Source organism: Lygodium microphyllum, unplaced genomic scaffold (assembly GCF_053477565.2).
Source record: "Lygodium microphyllum isolate KBCC unplaced genomic scaffold, Lygodium_microphyllum_v1.1.10 scaffold_154, whole genome shotgun sequence".
In the NCBI taxonomy this organism is placed as follows: domain Eukaryota; kingdom Viridiplantae; phylum Streptophyta; class Polypodiopsida; order Schizaeales; family Lygodiaceae; genus Lygodium; species Lygodium microphyllum.
This window is the reverse complement of record NW_028229637.1, coordinates 45,858-67,503: the sequence shown is the minus strand read 5'-3', so window position 1 is coordinate 67,503 and position 21,646 is coordinate 45,858. Positions and strand designations below refer to the sequence as shown.

The window sequence follows — 21,646 nt, the reverse complement described above, 5'->3', positions numbered from 1 at the left end:
CAATGTAGATGATAAACATAGGAAAAGTGATTGTACAGCAAGTACCAAACCTCCTGAAAAAGAAATTGCACAGTTGTGCATACCCACAAATCTGTTGTATGTGTGTACAGTTGATGAAATGTGCCTAGTTAAGTGTACACAAACCAGTTGTACATATGTACAGCTGGTGGAATATGGCAATCATTTTCAAAGTACAACAATAGAAATTCTTTGAGCAAGAATACTGGGGATACATCTTTTACAAAGCATTCTCATGAACAGACATGGAGCCATTTAATGTGATAAACAAATATAGTGAAAACAATTTTTGAAGTCTTAACTAGAACAAATAAGTTTAAGCTTCAGATCTATTCGATCCAAGAAACGTGTGTGCTATATCTAACTTACATAAACGAACAAGGTCATACCCATGCCATCTCTCCTTTTCCATGCTTATGTCCATTGTGAAACCCTGAAACATGACCACACAAAGGCATACAGGCATTTTAAATTGGCAAACAATCACAAAATCATAAATGGTGCAACACACATGTGATAAATGCAATTATACCACTCACATAGCATCCAATAGGGATGCACAACAAAATGCATGCATGCATACATCTATATATACTTCACAATGGACTACTGATCCAATGAACTCACAATACAATAATGTCATGCTTACCCTATGTAGAAATAGAATCTGCAAAATGCTAGAGAAACCTTGTCTGGACACCACAAACAGCACTTTTGCAGTACCACTATGCCATGATGACAAATGCCACCATGTGTCCTTGACACACGTTTAGAGATCCTAATCTTTGGCCCAAAGATGGAAGCATGAGGTTGAACATTGTTTCACTTAGACTCTTGTAACTTTCCCAAGCTGATCATTCTTTGCATCATCAGCAATGCAGCCATTTTCAATTAGGCCTTGTAGAAGGTTCAAGGAACCAAGACATTGACACACGGCCTATAAGGCATGCACCTCAGTGTTGATCTTAAAATGCATTATAAACTAATTAGCCCTTTAAAACAGCCCCAAGATTTGCAAATTACCCAAAGTTTCATTAAACAATGCACACCTAGAGAATGTATGTGTCCCATTAGCCAAAGCCTAATTTGGGGCGATCCACTCATCTATAAATACACAGGCTGCTATCATTCAATCTCATCCCTTGTCTTGTGGGTTTCAATCATCAGCTCTCACTGCACGGGCTGTCCAGCCAATCGTGACTGCTCCCACACCATCACCAGAGCCGCTAGCAACCTGTCCATTGTTGCCGCCCTATTGTCCAACCTCTTCCTGAGAATCATACAGCTTGCGTTTATTGCAGTGCAGGCCCAGTCTGCATCAGATCATCCTCCTACAGCCATCACCTACCCTCTCACTGCTGTCGGTGATCAGCTGCCATCATCTTCAAGTGGATACCTTGCTGTGTTTACCAGTTCCAACCCCAAAGACTGCTGCATTTTGGTTCCAGCCTGCTGCCCTTCCACTTTCTGCAACAGCTCAGCTCTAACTAGTGGTTGCAGCACTTGGAGTCTATATCCGGTGGACATCACACTCCAACTACTCCCTTAACCTGCTCCCGCGAGAGTTATGGATGGTTGGATAGCTTTGCCCTTGAGCATCTTGTACACTCTTTCCTTCATTTACAGCTTTCATTCATTCACTTCAAAGTTGTCTTTCTCCTCTGTTTGTATTTATGTTTTGCATTTTTTGTTTTTCATTTTGCGTTTTTGTGGTTGTGTTTGAGCTCTTTATGTTAGTCCTGGTCCTACACCCAGTGTTTCTTTTGAAATGCAAGCATATCTCCATATGGTATCAGAGCTAGTGCTGTTCTAAAGAGTTACCTAAGGCTATCGCGGATTGCTTGCTTTGTTCTTGATTACATTATACATCACGTGATGATTCACAATGGCTCACACTACTCCATCTTCAAATCCTTTGATGCTTTCTCAAGCTACTCCTTCAATGGCGGCTCTATTTAGGCATCATCGTCTCAATCCGAAAAACAACACTCCCAAACCATAGTTGCCAAGAGTTTCAAAAACAACAAAACAAAAACACATTTCGGAGTCGTGAAACAAAGTTTCGGCCCCAATCCGAAATGGGGAAACGAAAATCCAAAAAATATAGGTATAGAAATAAATATATATATATAGTCCTAAATATAACTATAGATATATGATAGGGCAACACCACCTGTTAATTGAACCTCTACATCAAAACACTTAAATTCCTCAACAATATAACATTAGAACTTAGAAGAGAATCGAGATTTGACAAGTTTAAAGTATACCTGAATTATGATTCAATTTAAGCTGGTACACTATAACTTGTCACAGATAGTAAACTCAAGATTGAAGGCTCAAAAGTGAACTGTCATAAACTCATATTATGTCATATAGACTCAAAAAAGAGAATACTCATGAGTCGTAACTCAGTAAACACTGCATGAAAAAGAAATTCAACTATGATGTATGATGTATCTCATGAGTCATCCAAATGCCACTAGACCATAAACATGAATCTATATGATCAACTAACAGCAAGTCTACACAGTACAAGTCTAGGAATCATCATATCATAATCTATCACATAATGACTCATAAGAGTCACTTAGCATCATCCAAAGCCATCTCTATCTTGGCCTCCTTAGGGCTACCAGCAGTCTAGCAGGAGCACTAGTGTTGCTAATAGAACAAGAGGAGGTTGTACCTTGCTGGAAATAGGGGAAACCAATAGCAAAAGTGGGGGAAACTTGCTCAAATCACTGTGGACAGCAAAGGACGAAGAGGGGAGGGATCACTCACTGAAAACAGTGAAAATCAGCACGAAATCTACGGGAAAACAGCTAGAAATAGTATGGACAGGAAAGGAAAGGGATTGGGCAGCTGAAGGATGAGGACTTTGGAGCTTCAGGGCTGGGAGTGTCACGGCTGTAGACAGCAGTAGATGTAAAAGGGGGAAAGCAAACAGCAAGTAGGAAGAGTGATTAGCTGAGAAAACGAGGGGGGACAGCAGGGGAAAGAAAAGCAGAATGCTCACACAGGAAGGCACAAGAAGGCGAAATGATGTGCTCAACCTGCAACTAGCTGAAAATCCTTGTCTGTTGAAACACCTGTCCCGAAATGTTTCCGTTACAAGTAGCCCGAAACGCCATTTCGGGCAACTATGTACCGAAGCAACGTCAACCCCTTTCAGTGGTTGTAGTGCCATTCCAAGGAGGTTGAGAGGGGTCTTTCCCAAGGAGGTAGCATAGTTCCTCCAACCCCCTTTTGGCAATGGATCTTGGATCTCCCTCTCAATGAGTGTCTCATGGCATCTCTAACTAGTTCAGTCATTATCTTCCTACAGGCTAGTTTCTTAGGCATCCTAGTCATCCTTAGGAACCTAGGACTAGTTTCTTTTAAGCTTAGCTACACCTTTTCAAGTCTTCCGCTACACACTTCCTTCTTCCATCCCATTGCATCTAATACTCATTTAGCTATTTTTTACATTTAACAAAGCATCCAAAGCATTTCAATATGAAACATTTGGTAGGCAACTTTCTCGATCCTTTCATGCCAAGTGTTTTATTTCAATTAGGACTAACATTGTAGGTATTTTACTAGTTCTATCTGAGCTGAAGGTTCGATAATTCAATTCCTACCATGGCGAATATTGCCTCCATCAACATCCAAACTGAGATAGTATCTCAAGATCAGGCATCCTTTTCCTTTATCTTGACATTCATCTTTTTTTCCTTTTAGTTGAGGTGTTCTAATCATTTAACCATCATTTCCTACACTACTAGTTTGTTTACTTTTCACAACGAGTGGACTTACTACTTCGGTGGTTAGGCCTCCGCATTCTTGGTTGGCATCAGAGCCATCTCTCAAGTTCGAGTCTTAGACATGCCTACGACACGTGGTTAACGTTGGAGCCCTCTCCCAAGATCAAGTAGAGGCACATCCAGTTGGTGAGGATCATGTCTTCCACCTTCATCCATTCAATCTATTTGCATGATGGACCACTATCCTAGTGTTTTCCAGCTTGAGATTCAAGCTTGCCTTTACCACTTGGTCGGCGTTGGAGCCCTCTCCCAAGATTGAGTATGGGCGTTCTACATATCCCATGGTTGATTCTCCATTTGCCATTCCAACTAAGAGGTACGAAGTCTGTTGTGCTAAGAAATGCACTTAGCCACTTAAAAAGCCCCAAAACATGCTTATTTTAGGCTTATTTTAGCCAAAACCCTCAAACAGGGAGCGGATCGAGAAAGTTAAGTGGGAGAGGATCTAGAACCCTAATTTTCTACAAATTGGCAGCCAGCCCTCCACTCTTTTACAATCCCATTTTTGCAGGTTTCAAGTGTTACCAGCTTGCTGCCCACACCCCGGTCACAGAGGACATCTCAGCCCTTGCTGTCCATCACTGTTCCCTACAGTCTGGCGCCTGTTTCCAACCCTCCACACGCTGATTGCTATTGTTTCTACCTAGCAACTGACTGCTGTTCATCTGCACTGCTGTCGTACAGCCTGCCACGCCAGCAAACTGCTGCGTTTGCAGGCTCCAGCTACCGCCCTGAAGATTTTCTCTCTCCTATCTGCAGTCGCTGCAGTCTTTCTCTCTCCTGCAAGCTCCGTTTTTAGTCTTTCTCTCTCTTGCAAGTTGTCTTGCCTGCGTTTTTAGTCTATCTCTCTTCTCACTGTTGCCTATATTTTCAGTCTTTCTCTCTCTTGCAAGCTCCGTTTTTAATCTTTCTTTCTCCTCACTACTGTCTGCATCAAATCCAGCTTCTCACTGCTGTGTTTGCTAGTGTTTAACATCCGGAGCTGCCTTGCTACAATTTGGGATCCGTTCGCAGCACGACACATTCTCCAGCTCATTAGCCCTACCCTGATCCTAGAGATACAGGAGTTCGAGATTCAGTATTCATTCACTGCATAGTGTGTTTGCTGCATGAGCATCGTATTATTAGTAGTCGTATCATTTCATTTATTCACTCTGTTCATTGTCTCTAAGTTACTCTAATCCTAACCCTAACTGTGTTCTTTTTATCAATCTTTGCTTTGTCGTACGGTTTCTATTTATGTTTCTATGTTAGGGTATTTTTCTTTACATGGTATCATAGCCTGGTACTCTCTGAGAAACCTAGGCCTTTGATCTGAAAGCTCTTCGCAAGAAGCAAGAACAACAGTAGGTTCAAATGACTTCGAACACATCAACACCGATTCAATCTCCAGATCAGCCTATGCCGAGAACCGAGCGAGAGTGGGCCAATCAGCTTGCTCCACAAAGTTCCGACATGGTGGGAGAAACATCTGAGTACATGGAAGAAAAGATAGGCAAGCTAACCTCTGAGAAATATAAACTGATCATAGCCTATCGACAAAAGAAGATTGAGGAGCTCAACCGAAGGATTGCCCTTCAAGAAAAGCTTCTAAATGAAGGTATGCATGGATTTCACTCTTCAGATGTTGCGCGTAAGTCTGATGATGTTGCAGAGCCATCGAGACCTCCATCAAGGATGGGCTCACCTCTTGGAGAGTAAGATCCGGAGTAGGTTCCATTTTTTCAGACTCTTCCGTCCTCTCCGGTGCAAGGTACTTTTGATTCGTCTTTTGTGCCTTCTTCTTTTACCTCTTTTGTTTTGCAATATACTAGTAGAGATTATGTGGAAGAAAAAGTCCAGACTGTTGACTACGGAAAAGCTCCTCTAGAGGACCAATTCTTGTATATTAATATACGTCGCGGGGATTATAAAAAAAAGCCAGGTAACTCTTCTTCTATCCTTCGTTCTTTTTCGTCTACTTCACATAATCAAAATGAATTCGGGATCATCTTCACAGTTTCATTTTCAATCTTTAAATGATAAAAATGAACAAAAAGAATCTGCACCTCATAAACCTCACTTTCAAAACCCACCCATCCCACCACATTCTTCCGCTGCTTCACCACTTCCATTCACACCATTTACATTTCCACTTCAAACACCTCATGTTGCACCGCACATCACACCAGGGGGGTTATGGAAACATAGGCACATCCTTTAGGACCTCATCCTTTCCTCAACCGGGTAGTGTTCCACCTACCTCATACACAATTTCACGATCATCGCAGCCTGGGTATCCCAATCAGTCTATCCCGAGTGTGGATTAGTTGCCTCCATAGTTTGCCTCCATGGCATTGCCTAGTGGACCTTCTAGTCATAATGCTATGTCCCAGCCTTACTTTAAACAAGGCTACTATGTCCCAGTGCCTCCACCTACACCGGTACCTTATGGAAACATTCATATTCCAGTGCCTCCGCATCAAGCGGCACTCATTGGACACTCGCAGCCTACTTTTGCCTATCCACCTCTTCCCCCTCCTTCTTACTCTTATCAGAGACTCTCACCTCCACCATCTTTCTCACCGTCATCTTACTCCACCCACCCGACACCTCATGGTTCTCGCTCATCTTCTGCCAAGAATGCATTTAATGACAAGACTCGTTTTAACGGGTCAAACTTTACTACTTGGTCGAATTTGATGAGACATGTCCTTGATTCACAAAACCTATGAAATCCAGTGCAGGGGTTGCAACACCAACCCAATCCCGCATTTGTTCCATACGAGGTCGTCTGCTCCTGGAAGGCAAGGAATACCTCCACTATTGTCGAGCTGATGCAAGGCTTATTGCCAGAGTTTAATTCTCAACTTCAACATTTTGACTTAGCGTCAGAGCGATGGGCACACTTGACTGACCGCTATGCGGCTCGAGATAGAACCCCTCGTATTAATCTTAACCATGAGCTTCAGCTTTTCAAAATCACTGACCGGGATGACTTGATAGTCAAGTTGGCTGAGTATCGACATCTTCTCGCTGAATTCTCCACTACGGGGACTCCCAAGTCCTCTGATGATCAGGTCACATTGTTCCTAAATAAACTCCCCAAGAAATACTTCAATTTTGTGGAAGGAATAGTTTCAAAGTCTACCATGCCTACATTCTATGAATTTGAGTGTCAGCTGTTGTGTTATGCACGGTTGTTTGATCAGTTTCATATGAATTCCTCTACAGAGGGGGCTCCTTTTGCTCATTCTCAAAAAGGGCAACAAGGGAAGGGCAAACCAAACCAAACCTCCACTCAAAATCAAAATCAAACTCAAAACCTAAATCAATCTGGGGATTCTCAAGGAAACTCTCAGTCACAACTCAAACCTAGGTGGTAGAATGTACCTAAAAAGAATAGGTATTGTCAACATTGTCAAAAGGCTCGCCATTTTGACGACGAGTGTCGATCAAAGCCACGAGGCACAGCATCAAAACCTAAGTCTCAGACCCCCACCCCTCAATCAAGCAACCCCCAGCAGGGGAGGCAAGGTAATGGCAAGGGGCAGCTTAAAGGTCAGACTCGCACTGCCACCGCACAGTCATCTCAATCGACAACATTCTCAACTCCAGAGGGCTTGTCTGACTGATCTGCAGAGGCCCATATCGTCTCCATAGAGACATCAAATGCGAGTCTCGTCCACATCTGTGAGTTGCCTCTCGACGAGGTTACTGCAGAGGCCCACTCATCACAACCAAGCACTTCAGCTCCAATTTGGATTGTGGACAATGGAGCTACACATCACATGACTCCTACAGAGGGCATTTTCGTACCCGAGCCCCTGCAGTCGAGCAGGTCCGTGTAGAAAACAACTCCTCGGTCAAGATTCAAGCTCAAGGTTGCATCAGTTTTGCCACTAACAAGGGTCCGGATTTGGCTTCGTTGGACAATGTATATCATGTCTCTCAGCATGGGGTGAACTTGTTATCTGTTCAACAGCTTTGCCAATTGGGGCGAGCAATTTTCTTTACAGCGACCGCAGTCGAGGTCCTTGACTCTCTAACTGGTTTAGCGATTGCTCACGGTATCATGTCCCTCAGCTTGGGGTGAACTTGTTATCTGTTCAGCAGCTTTGTCAGTTGGGGCGAGCAATTTTCTTTACAGCGACCGCAGTCAAGGTCCTTGACTCTCTAACTGGTTTAGTGATTGCTCGGGGTGAGGCATAGCCTAATGGCCTATACCACATGACACACTTTCTGATCGAGCCGACTGTCGAAGGCTCCGTGTTACATAGCTTCCAGGCCTTAGCCACATCTCGGGAGCCTACGCACAATGAGCGTCTTTGGCATTTTCGCTTAGGGCATCTTGGTTATGACTCACTTTATGAGTTGTCACGCCGTGAGCTGGTTGAGGGCCTTCCACGCCTGAATCAAGCTCGAGGTGTCTGTAAGCCTGTTAGCTCAGGAAGCACCACCGTACCCCATTTCCTCAGCAATCTACACGTAGGGCTGAGGATCCTCTTGGACTGATTCACATTGATCTTTGTGGGCCGACATCCACTGCTGCTTTGAACGGCACGTTGTACTTCTTTTTTATAGTGGATGATCATTCTCAATACATGTGGGTGTACTTCCTCAAGCATAAGTCAGATGCTTTCACATATTTTTCTGCTTGAGTACTCCTAGTTCATAACCAAACTGGTCATCGTGTTGGGTACATGAGTGATAGGGGTGGTGAGCTTATCCCCCATAAGTTTTCCGAGTTTCTACAGAAGCATGGTATTTCTCGCCAGCTCACCTCTACCAACTCTCCCTCTCAGAATGAAGTCGTAGAGCTTAGAAACCGCATAGTCATGGAAATGGCACGCTCTATGCTGTTCGCAGCAAAGCTTCTTGAGTGCCTTTGGGTCGAGGCTGTTAACACTTTGGTGTACATTCTCAACCAATGCCCAACTACAGCTCTTCCTCAAAAGACCCCGTATGAGGCATTTTTTGGCTCTCGGCCTATTATTTTCCATTTCAGAGTCTTTGCGTGTGGTGCGTACACACGGCCAGTAGCCACACCTCTTGATCCTACTGTCCACTTGTCGAAGGATATCTTAGGACAGCCCTTCTATGCACACACCTATCGATCTGTTGTAGAGAAACTTCTTTGGTTAATTCACACTAAGCCAGATTTAGCAGTTGATAAAAACAAAGCTTATAATAACAAGTTCAAATAAATGTGCATGCATCTACAAACCAAGGGGTTACAAGGAGCTTACTCAGTTAGCATACTCAGTCAGTATTTCACAACACCTAAGATGTCACATTGGATTGCATGTCTTCATGTGTTATGTTATTTGCGGTCTACTTTTTCTTATGCCTTGACATATGGTTCTGGTTTATGTTTGTAGAGGTACACTGATTCTGATTGGACAAGACATCCTGACACCCGGCATTCCCATGGCGGCTACCTCTTTACCTTGGGCACGGCTCCCATTTCTTGGTCCAGCTGTAAGCAAGAGACGATGGCAGCTTCCACGGCCGAGGCTGAGTACCAAGCTCTCTTCGATGGCACCACTGAGGCCATCTATCTGAGGAGTTTACTGGCGGTGCTTCATTTTCCATATGACTCTCCCACAGTTATCTACTGCAATAACCAGACTGCCATTGCCCTTGCGGGCAATTCGATCATCACACCATGGACACGGCATGTGGGAGTCCACTACCACTTTTCCAAAGAGCAGGTTGAGCTAGGCTCTATTCGCCTAGAGTTTGTACCTTCATCAGATAATTTTGCAAATATCTTGACCAAAGCAGTCAACTGGCCGGTTCCTCAGTACCTGCTACCCAGGATCGGCTCGGGTATACCCTCCCCTACTTCTTCAACTTGACGGGGAGAGAGTGCTTCCCTCTTGCTTTCCCTTCCAGTTTGAGAGGGGGCGGCTCCTACTCTTGATCGTGACAGTGATGATATTTACAGTTTTTTAGACATTACATTCACTTATTCTTTTATATTGTGTTATGGATATTTGTAACTTCATCCGCACTATCAGGATGACCTAATTGTAAAAGGGCACTTGGACAAGTGAACACTTTCCCTACGAGGGCACTGTCCCAATGGCACCGTTCAATAGCATATTGCATGAGCATGGCATCTTGCATCTTCCTTTGCATTACCCTATGCATTGGCATTTTATTCATGTCAACATGCATCTATCCACATTTATCCCTTTTCGGTCTTTTAGAGTAGTTGACTCTAGGATCCACCATATTCGTAGCATAACACATCGCAGTTCTCCTAAAGGCAGTTTCCCTACTCTTGCTTGCTTGCTTGCTTTGCTTGTCTTGCTTGCTTGCTCGCTTTGCTTGTTTTGATAAAAAAAAACCTGACCAAAAGAAAACAAAGGTTGCTGCAAACATTCAACAAATTAGTCAAAAACTGCCAAAAACAGTAAAAACGGCCTGAAAATACAATCACCCAGCCAAGATGGAGTCAAGAACACCAAAACGCAGGCTAAGTACTGCCACAAACTGTTGCAGCAGCCTGAAAACTGAAAACGCAAGCAAAAGGGATTGTAGTCATCAGCAGGCGATGGCAAATCAACAGAAAACACAGGTAAAACAGGTCGCCTATATGGAACAATAGCCACCACCTAATCAGCAAGGGTGAAAACAGTCCTGAAATCAACAAGAAAACACACCAAGAGCACAAATCCTGAAATCTAATACCATGTCAGAAGTGATGCAGCAATGGAAGCGTAAACATAAACTGTAATAAACTGCTGAAACAATAGCCACCTAATCAGCAACTCAGGTTGATTCTCTTTTATATTAAATCTCGAAAACAAGCGAATATCATAATTGTTAAACATGCTACGTTGTTCGGGGCGTTTACAGTGGTATCAGAGCTTTGGCTCGGTCCTCACCCCAACACTGGTAGTGCTTACAATTATAAGTCTGTTTGTTTTCAACCCTTGCATTGAGTGCTTAAGCATATTTTTCTTAGAGTCTCAATGGATCAGTCGAGTGCTATCCTTCAAGCCATTCAAAGTCTTAAGAGAGGAGAATCAGCAAATTCGTGAGCAACTTCTCAAACTAGAAAAAGTTGAGAATCCCAAAGAATTCAAGGAAAGAAGTCCATCTGTTTCAAGGAGACAAAGCCATACCAATGAAAGGAGCCAATCAAGAAGTCCAACTACTTCTAAGAGGCAGTCCCATTCTACTTTAAGACAAAGAAAGAGATCACGTCGAAGCTCATCCTCTTCTTCAAAGTCATCTGGTGCCTACTCTGATGGACCCTCTTCTAGTGACAAAGAGTCACACCCTTCTCGTGGAAGACCTCATCATCATCAAAGGCGTCGACATTCTTCACCCTCGTCTCTATCTTCATCCCCATCAAGCACTTCATCATCTTCAACCTCAAGATCCGAGCATGGACGAAGGCATAAGAAGAAGAAGAAGACTAAGTCACTATCTCAATTTGAAAAGAAGATCAAGTTCAGTATGTATGATGGTTTCCGAAATCCTGATCTTCTTTTGAAGTTTATTCGTCAATTTCAAATTTTGTATCGCCGTGACAAGTATAAAGAAAAAGAAAAGATTACGTTTGCAGCTTTACATATGACCGATTTAGCCCATACTTGGTGGACGGGGTTGGAATATGATCATGCTGCCCCAAAATCATGGCGGTCTTTTGTTCGCATGATACAAAGTCAATTTCTTCCTGCTCATTTCAAAAGAGATGTAAAAATGGAATGGGATAGGCTTTGGCAAAGGAAAAATGAGTCACTTGGTGACTATACCAAGAGATTTTGGGAGCTACTTTTGAAGGTCCAACATTTCAAGAAGATCAATAGTTCGGAAAAGCTTAGAAAGTTTCAAGGAGGTTTGCATTTTAAACTTCGTAGTGCTCTTAATCATTATCATTGTTCTAGTCTCAGGGAACTCATTGACCATGCTGAGACATGGGAAATCGAGCACAATGGCAACAAATCATTCCAAAAGAATGATACGAAGAGAGTAGCTGATGATGAGGAGTATTCAGCCCCAAATGAAGGACAAAAACAACGGCAAAAGCAGCCATCAAATCAAAAGAAGATGAAGCCCTATGCACCTCCTAATGCTCCTCAATTTCGCTCCAATCTATACCCACAAGCAAAGCAACTTTCCGAAGAAGAAAAGCAGCGCTTCATGAAAGAAGGAAAGTGCTTTAAATGTGGACAAATAGGCCACATAGCGAAGCAATGTCCAAACAAAGGACAAAGCAAGGCTTCTGACAACAAGCCTAAGTCGCCAATGAAAATCAATGCTATTAGTGATATAGTTGCAAACACAACTCACACTCCAGAGATGCGTAAATTATTAAAAGTTTGTGGACAGCTGCAAGGTAAGCAAGCACTATTCTTAATAGATCTTGGGGCGAATGAAATTGTTATTTCCTTGCAATTAGCTAAAGAGCTTGGATTAAAGAATGAAGAGATGGACACTCCGGTAAAAGTTCGCCAAGCTTTAAATACCGATGAAGGTGACACAGTGAAGACTGTGACACCCTACATTGGCAAGCTCAAGTTTCAAATTCAAGGCTACAGTGACGAAGATACCTTCTGTATCGGGGACCTTAATGGTTGCGATGTGATTCTTGGCATGCCCTGGAATCATAGAGTAGATTCAACCATCTTCTCTCAGAAAAAGAAGGTAGAACTCACCAACAAAGGCAAGAAGTACGAGATCCAAGCTGGAGTTTCTGGAGACACTATACCTATGGTAAGCCATATGCAAGTCTCTAGAGCAATTAAGGATTGTGTTCAATGTTGTTTGCTTTATGTCACTGATGTAAAAGATAATATAAATGCTGAAAACCAAGAGCGACTTTAGCTCTTGGAAAAGTATAAAGGTTGTTTTTCGGAGGATCTTCCTTATCAGCTTCCCCCAGAAAAGCCAGAAGACCATCATATTGATATTATTCCGGGCAGTTCTCCTCCTAATATAGCACCATACCGTGTGAGCCGTCCTCAACAAGAAAAAATCAGAAAGCAAGTCGAAGACCTACTCAACCGTGGGCTAATTAGGCCAAGTAGCTCACCATTTTGTTCACTGGTTCTTCTTGTTCAAAAGAAAGATGGCACATTCAGGATGTGCATTGATTATCGAGCTCTCAACAAAATCATTGTGAAGAATCGGTTTCCGATTCCCAGAATTGACAACATTTTGGATCGTCTAGGAGGCTCAAAGGTTTTCAACCGCATTGATCTAAAGAGTGATTATCATCAAATTAGGGTAATACCACAAGATGTACACAAAACTGCTTTCCGCACTTCATACGGTCTTTATGAATTCTTGGTGGTTCCTTTCGGATTAACCAATGCGCCAGCCACCTTTAATCGAATGATGAAGCGCATCTTTAGAGAGCATCGACAATATGTCGGTACTTTCTTTGATGATATTCTTGTCTTTAGCAAGAATGAAGAGAAGCATCAACAGCACTTGGAGATTGTTTTACAATTACTTCAACAAAATCAACTCTTGGTAAATGGTAAAAAGAGTGAATTTTTCATGCATAAAATAAATTACCTTGGGTATGTCATCTCTTCTGAAGGGATTCAGATGGATCCTGGAAAGATCAAGATAATCCAAGAATGGCCTCATCTTAATGATGTACATGAGGTGCGATCGTTTCTTAGCTTATGCTCTTATTACCGCCGCTTCATCAAGCATTTTACACATATGGCTTCTCCACTTCATGACCTTACAAAGAAGAAGACTTCTTTCCAATGGAAGGAAAAAGAGAAGGCAACCTTCACAAGGCTGAAAACAGCTCTTACTTCTGGACCTATTCTTATCATTCCAGATTTGGTAAAACCATTTGTGGTGGAAGCAGATGCTTGCGGTGATTGTATTGGTGCAGTGCTAAATCAAGAAGGCCATGCCGTAGCCTTTGAAAGCCGCCGACTAAATGATGTGGAGAAAATGTATGACATTTATGAAAAGCAGCTCTTAGCAGTGGTTCATGATTTGAAGATATGGAAACATTATCTTTTAGGCAATGAATTCCTTGTTAAAACTGATCATCAGAGCTTGAAGTATTTCAAGACTCAAAAGCATTTGCAGGAGAAACATGCAAGATGAAAAAATTTCTTGTCTATGTTTCATTTTCAAATTATGTACACTCCAGGGAAACAAAATGTAGTTGCTGATGCACTTTCTAGAGTGCCTCGCATTGCAACTATTACAGTGGCTCATCATGAAGATTTTCAAACGATGAAGAATACTTATGATGAAGATACTGATTTTGCAACAATTTGGTCAAATTTACAACAAGGAGGTTCTTATCCAGATTATTCCATCAAAGTTGGTTACCTTCTCATGAACAATCGCCTTTGTGTCACTCTTCCTGTTCGACAAAAGGTGCTTAAAGAAAGTTATGAACCCCCTTATGCAGGGCATAGAGAGAGGACAGCCACTCTAAGTGCAATTGAGCGCTACTTTTATTGGCCAACATTACGAAGAGATACACATAATTTCATTGAGGCTTGTCTAGTATGCCAAAAATCCAAGTATGATAGGCAGAAGACTCCAGGATTGTTGCAACCTCTTCCAGTGCCCAAAGATCCATGGAAATCTATCACAATGGATTTTATCTCAGGTATTCCAAGAACACCTCAAGGTCATGATATGATTTGGGTCATAATTGATCAATTCAGCAAGCAATCACATTTTATTCCATGTCATAAAACATTGAAATCCACACAAGCTGCAAGACTTTTCATTCAACATATCTTCAGATTATAAGGTATGCCTTCTGAGATCATTTCAGATAGAGACTCCAAATTCACAAGTAACTTTTGGCCTGCTTTATTTGAGAATTTGGGTACCACTTTAAAGTTCTTCTCAGCTTTTCATCCTCAAACTGACAGCCAAACAGAGGTGATGAATCTCACTCTTTTGGATATGTTGAAAGCTTATGTTAGTGAACACAAGTCACAATGGGAGAAATATCCTCCATTATTGGAGTTTGCTTACAACAATACAGAGCACTCATCCACAGGGAAAGCTCCAAATGAAATACTACAGGGTAAAGTGATTCCTCCTCCAATTATTCGCACTAAAGATAATATTTTTGCTGCTGATGAGTTTGCTTTAGATTTAAAAACAACAATGGATCAAGTTCGAGCCACTATCAAACTTGCCCAAGAGCGACAAAAAAAGTAAGCAAATAAACGAAGAAGACCTTTGGCTTTTGAAAAAGGTCAACATGTCTTGCTAAAGTTTGATAAAAGTAGGCTCAAACAAGGTTCCGATCAAAATTCATCTTTTCCAAAGCTCTCTAGTAGATACTTTGGACCCTTCAAAGTGATTGAGAAAATAAATGAAGTTTCTTATCGACTTGAGCTTCCTGCTCATTGAAAAATAAACAATGTTTTTCATGTAAGTTTGCTAAAACCTTACATAGGACTAGAACCAAAGGAACCCATTACTGAAGATCCCCCAGAAGTTGAAAAAACAGAGCAACTCTTGGAACCTGAATAGATTTTGTTTCATAAGGATCGAACCACGAGAAGTAGCCTTGTGACACGAAAATTCTTACTAAAATTCAAGAATCTACCTACAACAGATGCACAGTGGGTAGATGAAAAATTCATGAAGGATTACCCAGACATTCTTCAGCCATATCAAGAAGCTTTTCAGCTGAGGACAAGTGAATAAAAGCCACAGGGCTGTCACAACTCTATAGAAACAGAATTTGTATCCTTTTTCATTAATTTGTCTATATAATGATTTATTAAATTTGTTTCCTTTGCACTAATTAGATATAATGAAAAGTGCATTGGAGCTGGCCACTGATGAGTGGTCACAGGTTATGGTGAACCCACACAGTGGGTTAGAGAAAAGATAGTTCAAACTTCCACCTATATGGCCCGATTGGGCGTCTATGACCAGAATTCACGCATATCAAGATTAGACTCGCACACAGAAAGGATTGATGCCTTGAAGCGTGGGCTAGATCCGCCAAAACAGACAGTTACAATCAACAAGATGGCATGATCATGAAATGCTTCTACAATGTGCATGTGTGGACTGAAAGCTTGAAATGCACATTTCTTTGCATAGGAAAGTCATATGAAGATTCTGATACCGTTTTTGCGATGTACACGGAAAAAGCTTTCATATGACACCCATATTGGGGGGTCCCTAAATTTAGGAGCCTCGAATTAGCCTAAAAATACTAGTCCTAAAAAATAGGGATGTCATTCTAAAAATAGTACATTCAGTACTCTGACTGTGCTTACTAAATTTGGTTGTTTCTATTCTTGATAATATTCAGCCCAAAAAGGAAGGCCATAGAGAAGAGACAAGTGTCAAGACACTTGTCACACAAGTTTCCAAGAGTCCCACCACTTGTCACATCTCATGACATGCGGCTGGACACTTATCTTGTGCTACTCCACTTTCCCCTTTTGGTACTAGCTCTTTCCTCTCCTATAAATAAGAGCTCGTTTTTCTTCATTCCGCATCATTTTTCTTTGCTGTAAACTCATGTACAGCACCCACAAATAGCCAGAAACTGGCCTCATCCATCCCCATCATCATCCCCCACTTCTCCATTATCAAATTCCTCCATATTCCCTCTTCTATCACTGCTGTTTTACAGGACAGCAAGCCTGTAAATTCATTACAGCATCTCCTTCTCGAGCTCTTTCTTCCATTTTAGCAACAAGATGCAAGCCCTATCCATGTACTGTTGATCAACGATGGAGAAAGACTGATTTCCCCTCTTTCTTCTCTCATATTGTAAAGAAATAAGTTCTTATCATTGCATAATAGATAATGCATGTGTGTTTGTACATCTTTGCATGATCTTGTGAGAGTGAGAATTACTTCTCCTCACTCTCAGGTTGATTGTAACTGAGCTCTTCCCTAAGGGACTTGGGTTGAGTAGAAATACATTCCTTCGGGGGGGGAGGGGGGGAGGGGGTTTGCATCTTCAACCCTCAATCTTGTCTCCATTACTTTTACATTTTCATGGCTGTAATTTTGTGAGTAATTTTTATTTTCAGCTTTAAGTGTTCATTCTCTTTTATATTAAATCTCGAAAACGAGCGAATATCATAATTGTTAAGCATACTACGTTGTTCGGGGCGTTTACAGATTGCCCAAAGGATGATGCAATTGCTAGTTCTATGAAGGGCATACCTTATGCATCAGCTCGTGGATCTTTGATGTATGCTATGGTTGCAACTCGCCCTGACATTGCTCACGCAATGGGAGTTGTTAGTAGATTCATGTCTAACCCTGGCAAGCCATTGGGAAGTAGTGAAATGTATTTTCAGATACTTGAAAGGTACAAAAGAAAAATGTATATGCTATGGAAAGGGTACACTAGAGATGCACGAATTCTATGATTCAGAGATGGCAAGAGATATTGACACTAGGAAATCTACCAGTAAGTATGTCTTTACTTTGGCTGGTGGGGCTATCTCTTGGTGTTCAAGGTTGCAAAAATTTATGAGACTGAGTACTACAGAGGCTAAATATATTTCAGCCATCGAAGCTTCTAAGGAAGCTATTTGGCTTGGCTGTCTGGTCAAGGATTTTGGTCTTTCTTCACGTACTCCAATGCTTGGTTGTGATAGCCAAAGTATTGTACGTCTAGCTAAGAATGCCATGTTCCATGCGCATACCAAACGCATAGATATTTAGTACCACTTCATACAATAGGACTTGGATGATAGTCTTGTCACACTGACTAAGATCAAAACCCAAGATAACCCTACAAATGTTCTCACTAATAGTCTTGCAAAGGCTCAGCATGGGCATTGCATCCAATTAGTAAAAGTATGCTACCATAAAGGTACCACTTCGTGCCTTAAAGTAGGAGGTTGTTGGATGTAAAGTCCTTTCAGATGTAAAGTCCCTTAATCCCTGTGTGCATAAACTTGTATGGGTGTAACCACATCCTTATTTATACCCTAACATATAAATGCATTTTATTCTTTGTGTACCCTCACTGGTACACTCATCTTGGGATTCTCTCACTCTCACTCTCACTCTCAACACTACTGCTCCATTTTTGTCTCATACTACCATAAAGGTACCACTTCGTGCCTTAAAGTAGAAGGTTGTTGGATGTAAAGTCCTTTCAGATGTAAAGCCCCTTAATCCCTGTGAGCATAAACTTGTATGGGTGTAAACACATCCTTATTTATACCCTAACATATAAATGCATTTTATTCTTTGTGTACCCTCACTGGTACACTCATCTTGGGATTCTCTCACTCTCACTCTCACTCTCGCTCTCAATACTACTGCTCCATTTTTGTCGCGTACTTCATTGTGCATTCATGCTAACAGTCATTTGCACCAGAAGGACCTTGGACCACTATCACCTACTCGTGGGGGGCCCTAAATTACTCTCACATGGTGTAGAACTGATCCTTGGTGGCTATAAATCATGTCAGCAAACCTCTCCTTGCTAAACCTCCTTCTCTCACAATGACTGGAATAGACTCCACCAGTCCTTAAAAACGTTTTTTCCACTTGCATGGGCAAGTTTTTCCATGTGTCAACCTTCTTATTCCATTTTCCAACATTACCCAGCTTATTAATTTAATTTAATAATTATTATAATCCTCAAAAAATTAATTTCATCTACCAATAACTAAATTGGCTAGGCCAATTTGTCTTCCAACTATCCTCGAGCAATTATTGACCCTTAGACTGGCATTAATTAATTAATTAATGCCTAGTCTCCAATGTCACCACGTCACCACTGACATTGGTGGCCAATAAATTGGTCTAGGTCCAAATCTGGCACCGGATACCACCTAGTACCTATCAAACATAACTTATTACAACTTTTGCCTTTGGCACCCACTGCATCCTCAAGGTCCTTGGCCTGTTACCATGAAATAATTGCCATGTGTATCACGTACTAAACAACCTTGCACATTTGATTAATATCTTAATTAAATGTTATCTGTAAGATTACAACATCTCAAAATTTCACAAGCTCATGATAGCTACACCCCCCATGATAATGGAGACTCTTTTCAAACCATTAGCTTCAACCAGATAGACTATCTAGGCCTTCCCCTTCATAAACCTCTCCCACATGGAGAGAAACTTGGTCATATAACAAGACCTTTACCAGCTACACATACAGCATACATGGACTTCACCCTAGCAATCCCTTCTCTTAAAGATATCATGCTACAGGGGCCACTTTATGAGGACTACCATAGATGGTTTCATGGAGAGACTTGGATACCTAGATGTATACATGCCACATGAGAAGGAGGATAGTCATTGGCCAACTCAAGGTATCCTCTCATCAGCTTGGGATCAAGACCAAGAGGGCATCCCACATTCCTTGAGCTAAGAGGATTTGCAAACTATGCCAAAAGGAAGTGGAGAGTGAGGAGCGCTACATCTATAGATATAGAGCCTATAGCACAGTTTGAGCTAGAGAACCCACGCTATTTGGATCAGACACCTCCCTCAATCATGGAGTCCCCAAACCAGCATTGCTGGGGCCAGTTCCTAGTTGAGATTCAAAGGCTCTGCACATCATTAGTACAGACAAGCACCATACAGAGAAGAGAATATCACTCAACTCACCCATTTCTTTCAAACAATGACCACACTCGCACATCACTTACACAAAGAGAGGTGACAGTCCAAAGAGCTGAGGAGATCAAAGCAACACGCCAACCATAGATACCAAGGTACCTGACGCAAATGCTACACTGGAGAGAGATGAGGGAGATATTTGCCACCAGTGACATGAGCAACACCTGAAAGAGCTGAGAGATCAGTCCAAATGCTACCCCCATACTATTTCATCAGGGATATATGACATACTCTACCCACCAATCTAGACTAGGTGAAACTAGATATTTGTGTATCATTCAGCCACACAGCTAGACATGCACTGCTTCATCCTCCAGTTACATCCCTACATGGGCATTATTTAGTCTTGTACATTGCCTTAGTTTCTTTCCACGGTATATGACTGATCATCTTTTAGGGCATCACGCTTGGATGTCTAGTGATGATCAGCACTATACATGGTTTTGTCTCATCGGCCCATTTTGGCCTCAGAAGACATTAGTATGTCTTTCTTTCTTTCTCTAAAGTGGGACAAAGACTCAGTCAATCCTAATGTAACTTCCCAAGCTGGTATGTTCATTGTTGCACTCAAACTGATGTGACTTGCCCAAGCTGATAATTCCTTGCATCAGCAGCAATGCAGCCATTTTCAATTACAGCCTGTGGAAATTCAAGGAACCAAGACACTATCTATAAATTGGGACAAAGACTGAAAACCCTGATAGCAGCTGCTTCCTTGAATAGCACTTCTATGCTGACAGATGTCCACTTCTATATATCACAGTATTCTACCACGATTCTGATAAAAACTTCATACTTTAGCAGGTTCTTTTGTAACTTCCCATACTTGGAAAGAGCTTCATTCTGACAGAAAGATATAGCATGGATTGCTGCTACAGGAGCAAAGAATTAGCTAGGGGAAAAACCAAAGACCAATAGGAATGATATTATTCTGTGTTTTCAAGATAGTTCCCCTAAGAGATTGCTAAATGATCAGTATATGCATAAAGTACACGGTTGAAAGGCTGCGACAACTTGAGAAAACTTACTTGTTTGATGAAATAGCCAACAGCATTGTTGTCAGCATAAGTAAGAAAGTGAGTCAAGCCATCAACATCTCGTGCATGCTGCTTCAAATGGTTCATCAGGCGTGTTCCATAGCCTTTAACTTGTTCATCAGCTGTTATGGCACAAAATGCAATTTCCCCAAATTTTTGACTGCATTACACATGGCACACAAGGAAACATCATCAAGTATCTTCTAAGCAAAGCAAACTTGAATTTGTAAACCATCCATATGCATATTAAACAACCACTGTGCATTCATTGTTGGGAGAAACTTCTACTTCCACTCTGAAGTCTCAATAAGTGTAAATAGCACGCATTACCATTTTTTCTGACGATGTTTACTATAGCACATCCAGGCATGCATGCATGTTTTATCCTCCAAGATTGAAATCATAATCCCACTTTCAAGGTCAGACCACCCAACGGTGCATGTACACTGTAAACAATAATTTCCACCATTGTTGCAGCATTATCGCTTTGCAGCACACTGCTTCTATTTGCTAGAGATGGAGAGACTTATGCATTTTCTCGTTAAATAGAGAGAAAAACTACAGCGTTAAGTTGAGGCAGCACATTGATCTATTCAAGACCTCCTGGCTGCCGTGGAAGGTATACAACCAGTCAACATGGAGAATGACAGGCAAAGCCACTCCCACTTGACCCTCTCATATTTATGAGTATCAGATGCACAAGACCAGGTTGCCATGCCGCTGGATAAAAATGCTCCAAAAAGGTGCACAAAATTCACATATTTCTACAGATCCATCTCAAGCTCCCTTTGTAATTCACATGATTCTGCAGCTCACAATATGTGCACAAGTTGAAGTTGTATACTTCACGTAGCAAATGTTAGACTGACTTCAATCAATGCAATTTTGCGTGAACAAGTATATTACAAAGAACTCGTGTCATATTTATTTTCTGATGTTGTTGGGGTTCGAGTGTTGAGCACAGAAGTATTCTGTATCAATCATGTAAAATGAAATGGATACTCGTTATCCAAAGGCAGATGACAAGATGGTTGACTGCTGTATAGCAACCACACAAAATGTGGCAGATTTTAAAAGTTTGCACAAGCTGCCTCTGAAGTCTACAGTGGCCAAGAGCACTGACTATCACCCTACCACTGATGTAGTCTCCTATCCAAAGTCCACAGCAGACTATATATAAGAGCAGCAAGACTATAGGACTGCTAGTGA

General features: G+C 41.7%; 1 protein-coding gene across 1 annotated transcript in view; it reads right to left on the bottom strand.

Moving 5' to 3' along the window:
- The window catches only part of LOC148008376 (histone acetyltransferase GCN5-like), an 81,635-nt gene extending 60,929 nt beyond the window's left edge, over positions 1-20,706 (bottom strand). Inside the window, exons 1-3 of the mRNA XM_087674266.1 lie at positions 20,693-20,706; positions 20,429-20,597; positions 408-451 (exon numbers count right to left, since the gene is read on the bottom strand). Coding sequence (XP_087530392.1) covers positions 408-451; positions 20,429-20,597; positions 20,693-20,706 — 227 coding nt within the window. The remainder of the gene's footprint in view (positions 1-407; positions 452-20,428; positions 20,598-20,692) is intronic.
- Between the last annotated feature and the right edge of the window lie 940 nt (positions 20,707-21,646).